Source organism: Corella eumyota, chromosome 2, assembly GCF_963082875.1.
Source record: "Corella eumyota chromosome 2, kaCorEumy4.1, whole genome shotgun sequence".
Classification (NCBI taxonomy): domain Eukaryota; kingdom Metazoa; phylum Chordata; class Ascidiacea; order Phlebobranchia; family Corellidae; genus Corella; species Corella eumyota.
This window is the reverse complement of record NC_137491.1, coordinates 14,430,476-14,451,862: the sequence shown is the minus strand read 5'-3', so window position 1 is coordinate 14,451,862 and position 21,387 is coordinate 14,430,476. Positions and strand designations below refer to the sequence as shown.

General features: G+C 28.7%; 1 protein-coding gene and 1 pseudogene across 2 annotated transcripts; both read right to left on the bottom strand.

Moving 5' to 3' along the window:
* Positions 1-2,916: 2,916 nt before the first annotated feature.
* LOC145742493 (uncharacterized) lies at positions 2,917-3,885 on the bottom strand (annotated as a pseudogene).
* A 2,589-nt stretch (positions 3,886-6,474) lies between these two features.
* Positions 6,475-11,874, bottom strand: LOC145741898 (uncharacterized). 2 transcript variants are annotated; one of them, XM_082559576.1, is made up of 6 exons: positions 11,700-11,874; positions 11,259-11,468; positions 10,693-10,795; positions 10,316-10,493; positions 9,855-9,935; positions 6,475-9,663 (listed from the first exon to the last, which is right to left on the bottom strand). In XM_082559576.1, the coding sequence occupies exons 1-6, from the start codon at positions 11,818-11,820 to the stop codon at positions 7,018-7,020; spliced, it is 3,339 nt and encodes a 1,112-aa protein (XP_082415702.1). In that variant the 5' UTR covers positions 11,821-11,874; the 3' UTR covers positions 6,475-7,017. The 2 variants fall into 2 exon arrangements, with proteins under 2 accessions (XP_082415702.1, XP_082415703.1); XM_082559577.1 differs by having other exon boundaries at positions 10,316-10,460.
* Between the last annotated feature and the right edge of the window lie 9,513 nt (positions 11,875-21,387).

The following is a 21,387-nucleotide window of genomic DNA, read 5'->3' as shown; positions in this document are numbered from 1 at the left end:
TTATCAGGCAATCCAAAATAATAACATAATAAATTGTTGAAATAGTTATTTAAAGGCTGGGTTTAACCAACTAAAACTAAAAGTGACAATGTATAAGTTGTAGCCAATGATATATAATAAACATTATATATCATTGGTTGTAGCTATCAGGTCAGCGTTTTTACATTGAAAATAAATAAATACAAAAAACTAGAATGATTCTACTTAAATATAAAAAATACTGCCAAATTGGTTATGGTATTTTATTTTTACCCCACTTTATCAAACAGTCTGAAAAAATTAAATGTTTTTATTTTAACAATTTTTTCATAATTTTTAAATTTAAGCTTTAACTTTTAAAATTCTCTTAAAGTGAAAAAAAATACGCAAACCGATATGAAAACAATTACGATGTGTTTGTGTTTTACCCCCCTTTTTACCGCTTTTAATAGGTTAAGGCTAATTTGGACTACAATTTTCTACCGGTTTTGATGACTTACACTTTAAACCCAAAATGTCTTGTTAAATGATAATTTTTTAATGCTTTTTTTTTCTCTTGTTGACTTACCGTTAGAGTCTAAAATGTCTTGTTAAATGATAATTTTTTAGTGTTATTTTTTATCTTAGATTTGAAATAAATTACCCTGACAGTTTTTAATTTAATACAATTTCCGTTGTGCTAGTTTTTTCAGGGCTATTCAGGCCCAGGCGTACGGTACAAAATAACAGGAAAGTCAATTTTAAGTACTTAATTAGTTAAAATGCCCTTATATTTGGCAAGGTGGTGAATAAAAACAGTTTTCTTGAAATAAAAGCTACATATTGCGGTTGCGCTTTAGGTGCACAAAATTTGCAAAAACACAAAACCCATTTATTTTACATTGCTATGAACACCGACATTCTAAAAACTAGTGCCAACACACAAGCGTTTTCGACTTCGTATTTTAAATTTATGCATAATTCGAAATTACCATCGCGTAATTTGTTATTAAGCATCGTCGTACCATTTGTACGGTGGCCCACAAGGGCAAAACATTTAAAAAAGTAAAAACATTTTAAAAACTAAAAACATTTAAAAAATTAAAAACATTAGTTTAAAAAACATTTAAAAAATTAAAAACATTTAAAAAATTGAAAACATTTTAAAAATTGAAAACATTTTAAAAATTGAAAACATTTTAAAAATTGAAAACATTTTAAAAATTGAAAACATTTTAAAAATTAAAAACATTTTAAAAATTAAAAACATTTTGAAAATTAAAAACATTTTAAAAATTGAAAACATTTTGAAAATTGAAAACATTTAAATTTTTGAAAACATTTCAAAAATTGAAAACATTTAAATTTTTGAAAACACTTCAAAAATCGAAAACATTTTTCCGGCGCCAACCAGACTTTACGCGGTCCCAAGACAGAGTACCGGAACTCTAAAAATATTTAAAGTCGACCACGAGGCGCTACCTGTGCCGCTGAATGCAAGTTACCAATAGTTTTGGATGTTTTTTTTATATTTATTTAGTGTTAAATGGGAAATATGGGCATACATAATTAAATGAATTAGTCAGTGTCAGTTTGACATAGTGACAGCGGTAGCCTGTGGTAAAGTACATGGCGTACCGGTTTAGTGACCTTTTGGCTGGTGGTCCGCAGAACTAACCCTTTGCTAAATTTTAGCGAATTAATCAGCTTTATATTAACCTAAAAATACAATAACTTTAATATATAAATATTTAAATTGCAGTTGGGTATAACTGTATTCGTTGTGGCAATAGAATTCCGACTTCTGTACTGTGGGCTACTGGGCTACCCTGACTGTTAATACATTTTTTTTTTAATTTTGGCATTATTTAGAATTTTGATGTTGTTTGATTTTTTATTAATAAAGTCAAGTAGCAATCAGAATAGTTGCTAGTAAAACAGGCACCTTCAAACCAGATTGCAGAACATGGTTTTGCAGTACACACATGGCATACATATATACTTGTGACTAGACATTTTACCTATGTATACTGAGTGTTTTTTGTACAAGGTTAATAAGTTTAAAAAATAAAAATTGTTATAAGAATTAATTGCTAACATTGTGAAGAATACATGCAAGAAAGTTTTAAATATTGTCCTAATTGCTCAAGGCTCTGAGGTAATCTTTATACCAGGAAAAGGCATATTCCATTTACCCTTAATGGAAGAATTGTGTTGTATATTTGTTTTACCACAGAAGTTACTGATAATAGGATTCAAGAAACAGCTGTTAATATGGAACCTTAATGTTCACACAATACTGAAACCATTCCTAATCAACGTAAACTGTAGTCATTTGATTGAAAAAAAACTTTTATGACAATGAGAGTAAGTCTTTTAAAAATGCAACCTTGTGTGTGAGTTAAGTAAAATTTGTGGTTTGATGAGGTTCACTTGTTTTTGAAACACTTAATATTTCATTTTTTTATAATGATATTATTTTTAACTTTAACTAAACAATGTTAAACATAATTTGTGTCAGTTTTTTTATTATTTAAGTAATCTTTTGAAAAAATTGTACCATGTACCTACTGTATTTTATTAGAAGTTGTAAATAGCAGCCTATGGTATATGGATTGTATTTTATGTTATTTTTACATATAAAAGTTTTAAGGTTCTAAACTGTGTAATTTTTCCTCTTATTAATAAATCTTTGTTGTTTTACCATTTGTGATAAATCAAATTATTATATATACTTTAATAAACAAAATTATAACACAGTCTTGGATTATTTATTGTACAATCAAAGTATATACATTTCAAAAAGTAATAAGAGGTTAAATTTTATCAACATGCAACCTTAAGCAAGTTTTTGTACAAATTTAAAGCACTGTCCCAATCCTTGGGTAAGGAAATCCCATTAGCCGATTCCAAAACATCAGCAAAGTATCTTTGATAAATTGAATTGTCATCACAACTTTATGGTAAATTTTGGGTAACATGTTCGTATTGACTGTTTAACATCATTGCCAATTTATTTTCCCCATCATGCAAATGTGGCAGATAATATAACTCATCCAGACGTCCAGCTACAGTTTCATAGCCAGATTTTTGAATATAGTGTGAGTTCCACCTTTGAACAACATCATCAATTTCATACTGTAGCAAGGTTGAAAAACAAAACCACAAACATTCCTCTTGCATTTTGGTATAAAGTCTTGTTGTGCAATTAAATCCTTACAAAAATTCATCCACCAGGTGGTACTTGTTCTTCGCAGAATAGACCACCAGGCCTCAATTCTTTGGTTATGCGGAGATGTACTGTATATGTGCCCATTTTCATCATTACAAAAATAACATTGCATGGTAGCAACAAGGTCATTTTCTGTTCCACAATCAGACCTGACTTTATGTGGATAACCACCCAATTCAACTACCTTGTTGAAATAGAGATTGCCGATAATTACAGGATTATTATTGGATCTTAGTACCTTCAACCATAATATTTTACGACTCCAGCCATCAATGCATCCATGCAATGCAAAGCCGTAAGGCTTAAGTTTGTCATATCCGTCAATATGCCATCAAGTTAGGACCAGGAGAACAATAATTTCTTCGTGCTTGACTTTATTAATAACAAATCAAACAACATCAAGATTCTAAATAATGCCAAAATTAATAAAAAAAACATTTATTAACAGTCAGGCAGTAGCCCACAGTACTCAGAACTCCTTTGCCACAACGAATACAGTTATACCCTACTGCAATTTAAATATTTATATATTAAAGTTATTGTATTTTTAGGTAAATATAAAGCGGATTAATTCGCTAAAATTTAGCAGAGTTAGTTCTGCAAGCCACTAGCCAAAAGGTCACTAAACCGCTACGCCATGTACGTTACCACAGGCTACCGCTGTCACTATGTCAAACTGACACTGACTAATTCATTTAATTATGTATGCCCATATTCCTATTTTACACTAAATAAATATAGAAAAACCGTCCAAAACTATTGGTAACTTGCATTCAGCGACACAGGTAGCGCCTCGTGGTCGACTTTTAATATCTTTAGAGTTCCGGTACTCTGTCTTGGGACCGCGTAAGGTCTGGTTGGCGCCGGAAAAATGTTTTCAATTTTTGAAATGTTTTCAAAAATTTAAATGTTTTTAATTTTTGAAATGTTTTCAATTTTTGAAATGTTTTCAATTTTTGAAAGTTTTCAATTTTTAAAATGTTTTTAATTTTCAAAATGTTTTCAATTTTTGAAATGTTTTCAATTTCTAAAATGTTTTCAATTTTTAAAATGTTTTCAATTTTTAAAATGTTTTTAATTTTTTAAATGTTTTTACTTTTTTAAATGTTTTCAATTTTTAAAATGTTTTCAATTTTTTAAATGTTTTCAATTTTTTAAATGTTTTTAATTTTTTAAATGTTTTTTAAACTAATGTTTTTAATTTTTTAAATGTTTTTAGTTTTTAAAATGTTTTTACTCTTTTAAATGTTTTGCCCTTGTGGGCCACCGTACATTTTCCATATAAAAAAAATTCGTAAAAGAAAAATAGTATTGTGATGTCATAATTTTTGCTTGAATAAATTTAAAAATCATAAAATTGGAATTAAACGTAAAAGGCTACAATGTTGATAAAAACATGGGCTCAAAAGTTTCAAGATGTTGGAAACTCGATGGTGAAGTTGACCTGGAGAAAAAAACATCACAAGCCGAACAACGTAACGCGGAACTCTTAATAATTCGCAATCATCCAAAACGAATACGAAGAAGATCATCAATAGCGCCATCCACGCAAAAAATCAAAGAAGATCGCGTACTTGAAGAACTGTGTGAAGGCACGGGCGTAGAGCCGGACGTACCTGCTGACAACCTTGGAAAATCTGACGTCACAAAGCTGATCAGAAAGTTATCGATTTCTGACAAGTTTGAAGAAAAATTTCAGAATAAAATTGGGGAATTAAATCCACAATTACGAGCAAGTTTTGCAGCCGCAGAACCCCGAACTGAAATCTCAAGAAAAGCAATGTTTTAATGAGGCAGAAATTCTTTAAAAAAAGATTTGTTGCTAACGAAACTATATAAGCATTGTGAGATTTATAAAATATTCTTTTAAAATTTCAACTTAATCCTAACATTTTTATAGTGATGTGATTTTATATGGGACATTTATTTTAGGCGTACAAATACATTTATACGTAAGAAGATCTTTTTAAATTAAAATTAATTAAGAAGGGTTACAACTATCGTTTTATCAAATGGTTTTACTTAAATTAAACAAATATATATATATATATCGTTAGTATGTGTTTAACTAAAAAAATGCTAAACAAGTTTATTTGTAAATCTTGAAAACTATATAATATCTTTAACAATAATATAATAACAAACTTTATTACTTTTTACCGAAATGTTTTACCAAAAAAAATGTTTTTAAGCATAGATTTAGTTTAACATAAATTATACAAGCAATTTGTAGTTTAAGAAAAAATTTTGGTAATAATTAAAATGTTGATCAAACATTAGAGCACAAACAAATATTTAACCAAGTTTATTTCGAAATAATATAGCTTAAAATTTATCGTTATGCAAAGATAGGTAAAGATTAAAAAATTTACAAGTGTTCTATGCTAATTTTTTGGGGTGTTATCTTTTAAACTTTAATTAAATAATTAAACATAACTTTCGTTTTTATATATTATTTATTGCCCTTTTTTATTAATTCACCTGCAAAAACTATCCGACAAAAGCATTATGCCCCTAGCTGTTTTTTTTTTGTATTTTATAAAAAAATTTTGACTAGTTTTTATTTTTTTAATGCATAGGTTGGTATATAGATTTAACACGTTTCGTATCAACAGTAAATATTTAATACCGGATTCATAACAATAATCGTATCGTAAAAAGGTTAGTCACTTTAACGAGTTACGTAAAAAACAGAGGTCTCATTTAAGCTATTATGTTGTTACTCAACTGGTTCACAACGTTCTTCCAATACTAAATAGTTATACAACATTTTTTTAAAGCTGTTCACACAATCGGTGGGTTTAGGATTTTCAAAGCCGACTTTAAATAAAAAAGGTCGTGTTCTAATAGCTTTAAACAAAACCGATACTAGAACAAACAATTAAAAAAAAATTGTTATCATTTAAACAAATAAGTAAATACTTTTAATTTTTCAAGCTTTAGAATTGTATTTTTTTAAACTGTAGTCCACATTTAATAAATTATTTAAAGTTTCTATCTTCAAAAATTTTACTGTGCCGAGAAAAATATTTTACAATTCATTAACTGTTTCATACTCTATTAATAATAGAGTCTTTATTATAAAATAAACTTTTACTAAATCGCTGTTAGGCCTAAACAAAAATTGCCCGAATTATAGTACCTTTGTTTTTTTAAATAACCCATATCCTGCCAAATGTTATTCAAAACATTGCCTTTGTATTTACTTAGTTATTTAAGAATAATAGTTTTCCGGTCTTTGTAAGAAAGTTGGTAAAGTGTAAAGAACCGCAGCAAAACAAAATTTAATTAATATTTATTTATAAGGTGGAATAACTTAAGACTATTAATTAACTATAATTTAAACCTAAATTCGTATTAAAAATTACACTACTAAGAAAACTTTAATATTTTTTAAATAGGCAACATGTAAATTAAACTGTCATATCACCAAAAGACATTTTCACTAATAGCCATTTCACCGAAAACCATATGCCCGATAACGCCATGGCATTATTAATTTTCTATTAGCCATTTTTACCGCAAGTTTCCTCTGGAAAGTGCCGAACAATTATAAAAAATGTTGATTTAAAATTGGTAAATTTCCTTTCGGTTAAATGACTTTCGGTAAAATCGGCGAACCCGGTAAAAAACTTCAAAGAAAATTTTTGTTTATTTTCGGTTTAACTTTAGCACACATTTTTTTACTGAACAGTAAAATTGTCTTAGGACGATTATTTTCAACTAACTATGTACACAAACAAATGCTAAGTAAACAATTTACGAAAGGAAAACTAATTAGGATAAAAATATGCACATTCAAACAACAAATATACATCGTTTTAGAATTAAGTTCTCTTTTTTACAACTAAGCACAGAGGTTGGCTGTCGTCGTTCCTTTCCTGTTCTGACAAATTTGTGTTTCTTTTCTTTGATGTAAAATCAAGCGGGGCAAGTTCGTTTGGTTTGTTATCCAACAAAGAAAACGAGGTGCTTGGACTTTGGTTTTTGCTTTGCTGGAAATTTAAGTTAAGTCGAGACGCCTGATGTGCCGGAGGCGGCGATTGTTTTCTTTTTTTTAAAGCAGGCGCAGACTCCACCAGATCGTCGGGAAGATTGTAGTTTCGGGAAGACCAGGGACTCTTTGTTCCGGGCGGAGGAGTCGTGATGTGGCCGCTGTAGGATACTGAGCGAGATCGGGATGAAGAAGAGGAAGGCTTGGAGGATTTTGCCGAAAGAGCATATGGTGATTTCTTACTAAAACTAGTAATGGGACGCTGTGGAGATAACAATCCTTTCTTTTCACCTGACCTTCGAAGAATATTAGGCTGCTGGCGCTGTTTTTGTACAGAGGAATTTTTAAACAGTGATTTTTGTTGTTGGTTTTTACGCATACTGTCCTGCATAGTATTTACTATTTGCGGCGTGTTGTGATAATCGTTTGAAAACTGAAAAGAACGTTTCCGGTGATTAGACGTTTGGTTTTGAAAATATTTTTTCTCGACGTGGTCGACACCAGCACCTGAACTTTTGGAAGTAAAATTTTTTGAAGCTACTGTAAATGTTTCTGTCCTGTTACGTGGATTGTCATCGTAAGACAACCTATTTTTTTCGCGATCTTGCACATGACGCGCCGGACTTCGGAAAGTAACTTCACCGCGCAAGTTGCCTGAGATTTCCTCTTTGTTAAACACATCGGAGAACTGTGAAGGGTTATGCAGTTTAGACGGGCGCTGAACGAACGGCTTTGGACTAAGGCTGGAGTGCAAAACCTTACGAATAAATTTCCGTTCCGAATCTTTTGAAGATGACAGTTTACCCTGAACCGAATCGTTTTTCAGAGCTCGAGCTATACTGTCGGGCACAGCTTTAAAAGTAGAAGTGAATTTTTCTTTGGGTTTTTGACTTTTCGCAGCCGCCTTTGCCATTAGTAAATTATGCTGCGTACGCAAGTTTTTTAAGTCCTCCATGTCTTTAAGGCTTTTAATATGATCGTGGTTATCCTGTGTGGCGGGCAATTTAGGCAAGGGGCTGGACTGTTGGTTTACTCGTTTGTTACCTGACGACGAGGCTGTGCTACTCATTGGATAAGAAACGTGCGTGTTTTGAAAAATATTTCGCGTGGGCGTAGCCGCAACGCGCTGTGAATTATGAGGAATACCATTTACTTTCATAACGACTGGCTGAATAGGCGCAGTGGCACCAACTTTTGGCAGAATTGGCCGTTTAGTGACACTTGTGTGACGCTGTTGTTCTTTATGAAGATAACCACCCATCGAATTTCTTACCGCTTCAAGGGCAACTTTATGCGCCTGTGCGTTGCTAAGCGATTGATACTGACCCGATTTCAGACTTTTATTATTAGCTGTGCCCGTTGTAGCTGGTACAAATAAGGTAGGTTTAGAAGAAACGGGTTTAGGGGCAAGATTTGTGTAACCACGATTGTTTTGCATCTGAGATTGGGCTTGCGGAGTTGTTAAAAGAATAAATTGTCCAGTCTGGGTACTTTCGTTCGAAATTCGAATGGTTTTGTACCCTTCGTTAGGTTGGACAACTGGATTTAAGCTTTGCTTGACAAGATCACTTTGAACAACGGTGCTGACAACCGGTTGTATTACAACGTTTGGTTTTTCGTTTAAATTCGATTTTTTTACAGAATGTTGAGGGTTTGTTGGTTTTCTACGACTACGCTGCTGTTGCTGCACATAACTCTTCGGGTTCATATTCGTCGGTTTAGGTAAAATAAAAGTCGCGCTGCTGTTAAAGGTTGTGTCGCGTTTTTGCTTACTTGTTGCATAGGTTGATACAACTGGTACTTCCACGGGCGTGGGCGGCTCGCTTAACACTGCTTCAGACACCGGAATATTAAGCATCGTATAGCACACAACGTTTTTTGTTTTGTTACTGCTAAGATAAGGTTTGCTGGCCGAGACGTCCATTTTATGCAACGACTTGCTTGGGTTATTGTTTGAAGGATTACACAGATTTTGATCTGAATAACATACCTCAATAGATTTTTCTTTAGTTTTCACTCTAGGCACCGGCTTGCAACTTTTTGCTGTTGCTTGGTTTGTAATTTTATGACGAACTTTTTTGTCGGTTTGCTCTGCTTCATTTTTACCCAGTTTTGGTCGATCCACAGTTTGTAGTTGCACCATTTCGAGTAACTGAATTTTAGTTTTTAAGTCTCGTTTTTCCACGTTAGTCGATTCGTCTAGGTTATCAAAATCAACAAACGGTTTTATTTTAAACGTTTTCTTAGCTGGTTTAGTTATCTTATTTTTCGTATTTATTTTAGGGGTAAGTTGACTGTTAAAAAAGGCCTTCAGTTGTGGAGTAGCCGATTTAGGGCGAATGTTTTTGATTTCTTTTTTTGCAGGTGAAACAGTATCCTCGAGTGGAAAAATATTTTTAGGTTTCCATTTAATTTCTCTCGCTCTTTTTTGTCGGGAAGGAGCGAATGCGATGTAACTAAGCTCCACGACACCCTGACCCTAAATTCCACACAAACAAAATAAAAGATAATGCTAAACAGTTGCCAATTCAACGTTTTAAATGTTAAAATGTTTTGTAGAAATGCAAAACAAGTTGTTAAACAACAGAGTTAAAATTCATCAATAAATTAAGGTTATTTGTTATGGGGTGTTCGTTACATATAACTACAAAAATTAAATTAAGTTAATACCATTATTGAAGGCTGCGATTCTATTATATCCACAAATGAATAATTTTGAGGCAGAATTTGATCTTCGTGAAAAAGCAAAACCTAAACCAAAACTACAATTTAATCAACTGTAAAACGTAAAAATTAATCCCCTTTTTTCACATATATATCTTTATCTTCGATGTAGGGAGGTAGATTTCACGACCTAAACGTAGAATAACATTAGTTACCAGTCTCGAGTTGGACTTGGCAGTTTGGGATATTATTGATTATTATTTGCCCTATAATTAATCCGCTAATGAAATGCTGGCTTAACAAAAATATATACCGTTTATAGCGTCTTACTTCAGGGCGCTACAGCAAAAGAGCAGTGGGGGATCGAACCCACGACCTCATGTAGTGTAGCAAGTGTTCTGACTACTACACCACGCTACCGGTTATTTGTTTGTTTACTTTAAAAATGCACAATAAAAAATAATAACCTCTATGTCATCAACTTCTTGAAGTTTTTTAGTGATTAATTTGTGAAGTTGTAACATAGTTATTTCTTCACTGCATCGCATGTAGCGTTTAGGCAAAACGCTTTTAATTTCTACCCAGTCTTTGCCGCATTCGTTTGACCTTCTTCTGTTAAAAACATTAACATCAGTTGATGCTAAACTAAAATACATTCGACCTCAAATTGACTAAAAGTAAGTATTATTTTATGGAGCTTCGTGGACAATAAATATATGTGTTTGTTTGTCCAATTTATAGGCCTTTTCACGAGTATATTAGTTGCGACCATCTTACGAAAATTAAAATGTCAATTATTATTTTTTCAATGATGTTACCAATGCGCAAAAATGTATAGGCTTACTTTTTGTAAGGTTCAATAGAAATAGATAACTTTTTGATGGGTTTTTCTGTCACATAACTATCAACATCACCTAACTCTTCAAGTGTGTAATCCCGCCATGACACTTTAGAAAAAACAACTAAGTTAGAACACTTCAATAATTAAGCAAAAATCTAAATTACCAAATGTTTAAAATGAAATTTAAAAAATAAATTAAATTAATTGAAAAGATCCACGTGAAAAAATCTCTATTAAAAAAATCGTTAATTCTATATTTTGGTTTCAAAAACATCTTTAAATGTAAATAAAAAATAAAATAAAACTTGTTAATATGTAAATCTAAACATTTTTTTTAGTATTCATCAATAGTAGGGCATATAAAATCAAAAAGAATAAACAGATGGCAGTTTTTTTTTAAAAACTACGTATTGTTAAGGGGAAAAATAGATATGTCTAAAGGGCGTCTACCTGTTAATGTAATGTAACATTTTAAAGCGCTCAACGATGTTTAAAAAACGTTTTAGCATACATTCATTAAAATCTTTACAAACTATCTTATGTATGAAGAAATTGTTGTGACTACTTACTCGAGGCTTTAGCGTCGCTGTTTTGATCAAAATAATTTTTCCTTCTATGCATTTCATTCTCCCTCAAGCCAGGAACAAGCTTGTAAACAATATCTTGCAGGGTCTGATCACTTCTTATGTTTAGTAGGGGTTTCGTTTTATGAACCTGAACGTTGCATATCGGACAAGACTTGTGCAAAGAAAGATACCGAACCAAGCACGACTTGCAAACTATAAATGAACGTAATATTGCTAGTTGTTAAATTTAGCATTAAATATTAAAATTGCAATCCAAAATCACTCTACAAGAATAACGATCAATTTAATTTTTTACGATTTTTATGTAAATAAAAAAAAATTCACGTCTTAAAAATCGACGTAGTATTATTATTATCAAGCTGTATAAAGCATCATAACTGCACAAAAAATAATAGTAGTTTTAACCGGATGATAAAAACTCACAAGAATGTAAACATTCAATGATGGTCGTAGCGTCCACAAAATATCCGTCACACAGAAAACATGTGATATGGTCATGAATATCGCGCAGTAAAATTCCCGTTTTATGTTTAGGCAAAGTCATTTTAAAAAAAGCACTGCTTAAGGGTTTTAAGCCTGCTACTAAATTAATAATTAAAAATCCTAAAAAGTTAAAAAATAAATATAATTTGTAATTTTCTTTCTTAAATTATAAATATCTCGAAAAGCGACAAATCTAAAAAATATTTTAGTTAACAAAAACTCTTAAACAGGCGGTAAAAAACGGCACTTCTTTGAAACAATAAAGTTACTAAAGTTCCGAATAATAAATTTCGACACCCTACTTTTAATCAATGCGGAATTCTCTCATATGCGTAATACACAGTGACCATTTTTTTGCGACAACTTGCAGTCGGTTCAATTGAAATTTAACAAAAATATAGCTCTTTTAACCTGTGTTTGTAACTATCTTCTAGAGTACTAAACGTTTATTATAGCCGTACACTGTATAACGAAGCCCCTTTCTTCCTTTTTTAATGGCAAGGCAGTCAAACGCACGCCGAAACTATATTATTTTTAAAAACTATAAAACTAATTAAGAAATATTTTCTTTTAGTTTATACCGAACGATATCGCAGCCTTAAATTTGCGTAGTTATAGACCTTTAATGTAAACTTAACAGCTACAAACCTTATAAAAGCAAAAACTCGTAATACCTAACAAGAAACGCACACTCGGTCGCACATAAAGAAATCAACTTAGAAATACAGCACCATGTTTGCCTACAAAAGAGATTTTCCGATAGCACAGGATAAAGAAAGAGAATAAGAAAAAGAGAAAAGAAAAAGGTAGATCATTAAGCTCGGTGACGAAACAATCATTTGCGTTTTTCTTTTGCTGTTCTTTCCGGCCATTTTACTCCCTGACTATGAAAAAACAAACTAAGCCAGTAGCCTTACAACGTCGCTTTTCAGTTATTTTTTATTTTATTAGTCACTGCGCAATAATAGCTAACGTTAAATATTAAATACTTATTGGAAGGCGTTCGAAATCCTATAATGCGCTTAGTTTTAAAACATCTACGTAGTATTAATGAAAAATTACTTTACATAACTTATAGTGTATCATAAAAAACGGGGTGGCCAAATCCATTACAAAATACTGAATACAATACGTAAAACCGAAAATGTCAACACAACAGTTTTTATAAACAAAATATTGTGCATTTGGTTTGTTTTTTTTCTGCACACAAAAAGTTTAAATAAAAATATTGTTTAGAAGTAAAAAATCTTTTTTATAAAACATTTGTAAATGTTTTTTTACAAAACTTGTGATTAACCTTATTAAAAAATAAAGGACTTAAAAATTTAAAACAGCCACTGTTAAGGAAATTGCACCATTATGTAGAAGATTTTTATAGATTAATAAAGCGTAATGTTAAGGGGTGTAAGATGTTAACATTTAACAATCTTAATATATGGTTTTAAATAAAATATAAGGCCATATAACAAAAAGAAAGAGGTAGCTTGACTTACCATTTCCATAATAAAAAAAACGCTTTTAACCAGACTGTGCAAGCTCATTGCCGTAGAACATTGCAAGTAAACAAAATTTCCCAGGATTGTGGTAAACTGCTTTTTAAACTGTTCACATAATCTAATCGATATTTTAATTCCGCAAACCAAATAACTAATATATAAATTTTTATCTAAAAAAATAAAAAACAACGTAATGCGCATTAATATTATTTTATTAATATTAACATATGTATACTTTATAATATGCATAAACAAAAGCTTTATTTGTTAATTAATTGTTTTTTTCGAAGTGATATAAAGCTGTTTATTTCTGATTCTAATGAAATTATCGATTCTAATTTTGTGTTGTTTTTAAAACAATAATATCCAACATAAACATCATGAAACTCATTTTAATAATGCATACTTGCATTTGTAAAAAAGCCTATATGCGTCAATAATTTACAATACCCATATAAGTTGATCTACATAAAAATAAAAATATCTATTCAATGTTAAGTGACGTAAATTGATTCTTTATTTGGCATGTGACGCAAAGCAAATTTATTTGAATATTAACATAACTATATAATAGTTAACAAAGCGGTCGTATTAATAATAAATTCTAAATACTAATCGCAATACCATTAATATTATATTTAAGTTTGCATAACGGTTATTTGTATAATTAACTAAAGCAACTAAAAAATTAGTTTTTAATAGAAGGGAGGGTTAAAATTCTAAAATATTTTAGTAAACGTTTTAGATAAATTTTCAAATCGGGCATTTAATATCCCACATTTTTGTAGTTTTATTTGTTACGTAAATATATTTCTTAACTCCTTTGGTAATGTAATTTGATCTAAAACCCTGCCAGTTTTTGCCAAAAATTCTTTGTAGTCTTTAAGTAATATACCATTTTTTGAGCTTTTGACTTTTTTAAATTAAAAAAAATTACTAGATGTATTTTTTGTTACCTTAAGCGATAAAAATAAACAAGCCTACATTCAAGTTTACACATCACACAACGATAACAATAATCTACATTCCTATTTTAAATGAGGCGTATACTTGTTATATTGGTCGTGTGGTGTAGTGGTAAAACATTTGGCTTCACTGCACAAGGTCTCAAGTTTGCTTACCACTGCTTTCATGTTTTAGAAAGACTAAAAAACATGAGCTTTAATAAACAATTGGCAAACTAATTATCGGGGAAAAAAATTGGGGATATATTACATAGGCAAAGGCACCTCGAGGCTAAGTCGGGGTAACAAATGTCACTTGATGTTTTTAGGCCGTGACCTCGACTTAAAAAAAATGTGTAAACATAAATTTTTTTGCAAATCGTGGCATGAAATTATTGATGAAAATTTAAGTGGTTTGTTTAATATATTTTTTTAAAGTTGGATTGCAATTTACTGCTATAAATCAACAAATTTGAAATATTATCTTAAATATTTATATTATTTTAGGATTAAAATTAATAATAAGATTTCACTTTAAATAACTTTATTATTCTTTAATAATTTAGTTAAGTAAACATAAAACATTAACAAGATTCTTAAACAAATAAAGCAGTATTATAATTTTTTAACTCTTAGTTATATGTTAAGATAGATTATTAAAATTATTAACTTCTTTTTTTACAGTATGAAATCATAACCAAGAAATGAAAACATGTATTTCTTGTTTTTAAAAGAAAAAAATAAATTATTAGTAAAATGTTTCTATCCCTTGTATGTAAATAACTTTACGGTCCTTGATCATTAAAGGGAAATGAAACTGTGAATGATCTTATTGAACAAACTATACTTAGGTTAGTATAGTGAATCAAAATAAACTTGAGTACGGTTGGAATCTTTATTTTTTTCGACATATCAGTTACGTCACATTAGGTGTTTTTTGGAAAAAAACTGCGTAGATTGATTTACAAATTTACAACTAATAATATAAATTTGTTAAAAAATATAAACAATAAATTATGAATGGATTAATTCGTTAAAATGTTGTTTTTATTATAAAGCGTTTAACTAAAAAAATTAATTTTTTTATGCCCATTAGAAATTTCCACACTTTAGACCCAAGTGTGCTTGCCCGATCGTAGAATAGTCAGATCAAGGTCTTTAAATTATATATATATTTATAAAGCATTAAAAAAAACTATGAACAATAATATTGTTTGTAGTTCAAGCTGCTACTGACTATGTTTTGAATGAGCAGACAAAGCGCTCTAAATGCAAGATTTGCTGACAGGCTCAACAATTTCATAATCGTAAATTAGTAATTTCAAATGCTCTTTTGTTTTATTGCTCCTATTACAATTTTCTATTAATTATGACCCCTATAGTAGGTTAAATAATAGAAAATTACAGCACAACTATAATGTTCTGTGTAAATTCTAGCCCAAAAACTAATTGCTCACCTTAATTATACCCAAATTAAGCTATTTTAGTAAACTATTAAAGCGCATTTCAATTTATTTTATCAAGTTAATTTATTTTGATATTGCAGTTAAAACAAATCTTTTTTTTTTAATTCACAAAACTCTGTTACGAACATTAAAAGGACAACGACTAATCTTATTAATTGTTATGTAATAAAATATGTTTACGACAGATTCATTTATCGTCACTTGTTAGATTAAAAATTTGAAAGTTTTATTTCCATAAATTAACCGAACACACTTTTTAATAAAACTGATTAAAATAGACAATTTTTACAGAATATTAAATCATCTTTTAAAAAAACTGTCAAAATTTTTTTCAGTAAAGAAAATCTTTTAACAATTTTTTGTATATAAGGCTCTTCCCACGTTAAGGCCCATCGCTTAACGTAAACGAATAAGTAAAACGATACTTGTGAAAAAATAGCCATTAAAACGCAAATTTAATTAACAAACTTAACATCAGACGTGGCGTCACTGATATTTTAAGAACAAATTTAAGAAAATCCAAAACTGTAGGGCGGTACTGTTTATCAATTACATGTGTACACTTAGCATAAATTAACCATTTGTAATCAATAATCGTACTTATTAGTTGTACTTCTCTTTAATTGTGGTCCTTTTGGCAAATAATTAAGTGCGTCACTTATTAAGGGGATTTTAGTTGTAAGAATGACTGTTCTTGTTTTTGAGAGAATTTTGCCTCGAATGTGGTGGCGGGCAGATATGTTTTATTTGCTTACTTTGCCAGGCTTTGAATTTATTCTTATGTAGGCTTATGTGTTTTAGCTAAAATAAATAAATCTAAACTTTTTATTTTGTGCAAGTATTTTATACACTTTATTGTATTTAAATTTTTCACGCATCAATAAAAATGTCAAAAAAGAAATTTACAATTAAAAATACATTTGTGCGGTAGGGAAAATTTAAAATATGCTAAAATTATAAAATATTTATAAATGATTCCACATTATAACATAGCATCGTCGCCAAACATAGAAAATACTTTAGGATAAAGCGGTCTTAGTAGGTCGTTGTGAGTACTTCGCATACAACATAATAGTTCATGTAAAACAAATATAATGACCAATAAATATCGTGTACAAATTTTAAAACTTAATTGTTGATCATAAATCAATGGAAAATATATAAAAAAATAGTAGTCAATTTACTATACGTGGTTGCGGTAATACAACAAAATTCACAAATACATATTGCTTTTTAAATTTGTTTTCCTTAAGCGGTTTCACTATTAAATCAAATATATGAGGTTGTTTAGGCCTTATTACTTAGTTTCGTTTTATTTTTTAGATATCTATATTCATTTAGGGAATCGTCTATGTTGATTTAAACAGATTTCTAATCATTTAAAGTTAATTTATTATTATTCTATTAAATAAGTATTACCAATTTTTAAAAGGGAATTATTATATTCAAACATAAAATTGTGTAATATAAATATCAAGTAACTAAAAAAAATATTTTAAAAAGTTTTTTGTTTGTTTACATAGAAAAGTGAAGTACGTTAATTTTCTGTTAAAATTTACAACTAAAAAAATTTTGCCCGAATACATTTGCATAAATGTATTAGAAAATGTCAAACAAAGAATAATTTTTTATTAAAAAAATTTATGATATAATTTGTGAAAAAAAAATCTGTGCTAACAAATTATTTAATAAAACTAAAACAGATTTAAAATTTTATATTATTAAATTAAATACATAATTTTATAATATAGCCATTATCAATCTAAATAAATAAGAAGCTAAATTCTTTAAACTAGAAAACCAATAGTTAATTTAAATTTTTTTAACAAATTTTCAACAAAATATATTTCTATTTGTCAAATATCTAGTTTTCTTAACTTTTTCGATTATTAAAAATTCCAAACATAAACGTATTACTATTTTTTTTAACGCAAAATAAACTTATTTAAATCAACGCCATAAACTAATTTAACATATTTATAACATAACGTCAAATTAATTTGGAGTTTTCAGAAGGTGCAAATTTGTAAACACGCAAATTTATGTTATTATAAACATATTAAATGTAATAATGACAATACATTATGGCAAAGAATATTGTTCCAAAATTTATGTTATTTTAGGCTTTAGGAAAAATTATACAACAATTTTTAAAGATTAGTTAGAGTTTAAATCCGTTCCATTAAATTTTTTTTACTTAAACATATTTTATTTGAAGTTATTCTTTTAAATCCAAAATTTATATAAATTGTTATAATTAAATCTGTTCCGTTTTAATTTTTAATTCAACTTAATTTTTTTTTTAAATTTTTTTTTTTTTTTATTAAAATTTATCTTATTTTTATTTTTTTAATTTGTTTCTATAACATCGATGTTACTTATATCCGTTTAAATAAACCCGCTTAAATTATACCAAATTGATGCAATTTTTTTAATTTTGACGAAATAGTTTTCGTTCCATTAAAATTAGTTCAGGTAAATTTCTAAGTTTTTACTTTAATAAAATCTGTTTATTCGAATTCATCAAATAAAATTATGTTTCATGTAAATCTGTTTTAATTAGTTATGGCTGATTAAATATAAAAATGTAATACAATGCCAAAAAATAATAAAAAAGCAATTTGATTCCAAAATCATGAGTTATTTTGTACTGTTCGTGATTCAAAAAATTTAATTAAATTAAAAAAATGTTGTTTTAAAAATGTAAAAAATATAACTGTGTAAATTGCAATCCCGCTTTTTTTTTTTTTTAATCAACTAATAAACATAATCTAAATCTAAATACCTATATTTAAGGATTAAACAGCAAGAATTTTAGAGTTATGCATTAAAAATTATTTGTAATTTAAGAGTAACATTGTATAAAATTTTAAAAAATTTTAAACTTTTTTAAAATAGAAGTTAGTAAATATTTTTAAAATTAGTTGTTAAAAATAAAATACTTCGGACGTAATGATATTTGTACAATGCCATGAACGCTTATAATTTTTCCTTTTTCCTTTTATAACTCGGCGTAGCGTGACATATTGCTTAACAAACACAGGAAAGACGAATTCTATATTTAAATCTTGCGAATAAATATTTCCTTTTTATTTATAAAACTTTATTACAATAATAAAAAAAATGAATAGTTGTCATTTAATGTCATAAATGGTATGTTTATAATTTTTTATGTAAACATTATTACTTATGGCATGTTCTAAATCATAAAATTGATTTTGTCATTTTTGTAATAATGTACTATTTAATGTGTGTTTTTTAATAACTTTTATTGATACACAAAATAGTTAAATAAAAATTAAAGTAAATTTTTTTTTCGGTATTGCAATCATTTCTTACATATTTGTTGTTTATTAAAAAACTTATAAATACATTTTTGTGAATTTGTACACTCACAATTCGATTTCAATATTGTAATCAGGATTTTTAATTTTATTTTTAATACCGTTTCAAGAGATATTTATTAGCCAAAATACATGAAAAAAATGCCAACTTTAATGACGATATTCAAAAAACTAACAAAAATAATTTGTGTTAAAATATATGTTTACATATTTATATATAATTATACTTGATGTACATTACAGTTTAAACATAGGATGACTTTATACCCCAGTTATGCCTAGAGTTGCCTTTAACGATTTCAGGTATTATACGACAGTATTTTCTAATAATTAATTTGCCGTTTGGTATTGGGCTTGACAGGAGATATCCTTAGCAACGCATTGTTTAAGAGTAAAATAAATATGGAAGCAGTGGGGATTAAACCCAGGACACAAGGTATTAAAATAAAGTCGCCGAACACCACACCATGTCGCCGTTTAATAGTTTTTAGCAAGCAGTACAATTATTTAAATTATTTTAACACCTTAATTTTGAAAAAAATAAGTTTCAAAAATATTAATTTTGGATTACCATATTTTTAATGTGTTTATGTCATTTTAAAAATCAAGTAGAATTGTTATTTAATTAACGGATAAAACTATACACTCAATTAAAATCTTTTGGAAAACCATCAACGTCTAAAATTAAACTTAAACCCGTTTTAAATAAAAATATACAATATTATTTATTCACTATCTTAGCATGTTAAAAACTCATTTTTAGCATTAAGTATAATGTTTTTTAATGCGCTAATTTGATCACGTTTTAGTTTTAAAAAACTTAACTAAAAATATAATAATATAATTTTTCACGTTTTTTAATGTGCGTTAACACCGTCGCAATTAAGCCTTTATAACTAAAATTAAAAGACAAAACATAATCAATTTAAAGGCTAAGCATAATAGAGTTAAGTTGTAAAAACTATTAAAACAATTAAATACAAACTGTCAGCACTTTTAATTGATAAAATAATGCTTTAAAAGCTATCACATTGGCAGATTACTGGCCGGCATGTAGTTGAGTTCTCAGGCGTTATTTTTCTCCATTATAGGTTTACCCAGTTCAAATAAAAACAACTGCGCCATTGATATTATTCGCTTCTCGTTTTAAAACGACATACGATATTGATTTACTTGCTCAACCTAAATGCGCTAACTACCAAATAAAGTTTTAACATTATGTGACATGACTTCTTTTACACCATTTGTGTTGACAATTGTAAATATGCGGGCAAAATATTTAAATTTTTGTTATAATCTAGTTCAGTTTAGCAGTAACACTAAATTTGTTTCAAAATGTTGTGAAGAAGGTATCAGATTGGGTATTATTCTGTTGCTTCAGTAACAGCTATGTTCCTTAGCCTTTATTAACAGTATATTATACAAAATACAAATTACACAATAATAGTTTTAATGTATTCTTTACTTACCAATGTGTTTATAGCAAGCCTTGATCTCAAAAGAACAAGCGCCTAATACGCACTTTAAAAATAGGGGAGTAAGCGCATACAAAAGTAACGTCACATTACGACGTAATGACACGAAGGCCCATCACGTGACGACGGTTGAAACGAGCGCCATTATGACAAAAATTCTCGTTATTCAGCAACACAGGAAAAGCACAACTTAAAGAGAATAAAACAAAATAAGGTTAAAGAGAATAAAAGAGAGAAGAATGAAAATTATGAGCAGTGGGTGTACACAGTCGTCTTAGCTTGAAGTGTAAATGGCAAACATACGTTTTTTCCAAGTCATTGATTCTTTAATAAAATGACCTTCAATGTTTTATCATAAATGAAAAATATAATCTTGAAGCCTTAAAAGTTTATGTTTTATTCTATTTTAAACACAAAGTTACACTTAAAATTGTAAAAAATATATTTTAAGTAATAAAACACAAGTAAATACTTAAAATTTATAAACAATTAACACATAATTTTGTGTAGTTAATGAAATGTTTATGTAAAGTAAAAATCTTGGTAAACCGCCTATCCAGTTTACCCCTAAAAAAATGTAAATCCAAAATTAAGGCCTATAATGCTATGCTAGTTCGTTTTAAAAGTCGTACTCTTGTTTTTTTTAGTGATACCAACCCTGTCAAATTTGCTTACATTACATCCATTAATTACATGCAAATTACATCATATTTTAAACATAAGCAAGTTTAGTTATATTTGAATAACACTCCTAAACTTTTAGTACGCTTTTTATTTAAACTGTCTATGTTTACGGTAACATTTTATGAAAACTAATTTTATAAAACCAAATACGAAAATAACTTTTAAACTGATGTACTTGGTATTGTAACTTGCCAATAAAAATGCCATTTAAGACTAGTT

Coding starts and splice junctions, on each gene's coding strand:
- LOC145741898 (XM_082559576.1), bottom strand. CDS start 11,820: ATGACTTTGCCTAAACATAAAACGGGAATTTTACTGCGCGATATTCAT. Junction 10,796..11,258: donor CAGCGACGCTAAAGCCTCGA/GTAAGTAGTCAC, acceptor TTTTTTCTAAAG/TGTCATGGCGGGATTACACA. Junction 9,664..9,854: donor AATCGCAGCCTTCAATAATG/GTATTAACTTAA, acceptor TGTGGAATTTAG/GGTCAGGGTGTCGTGGAGCT.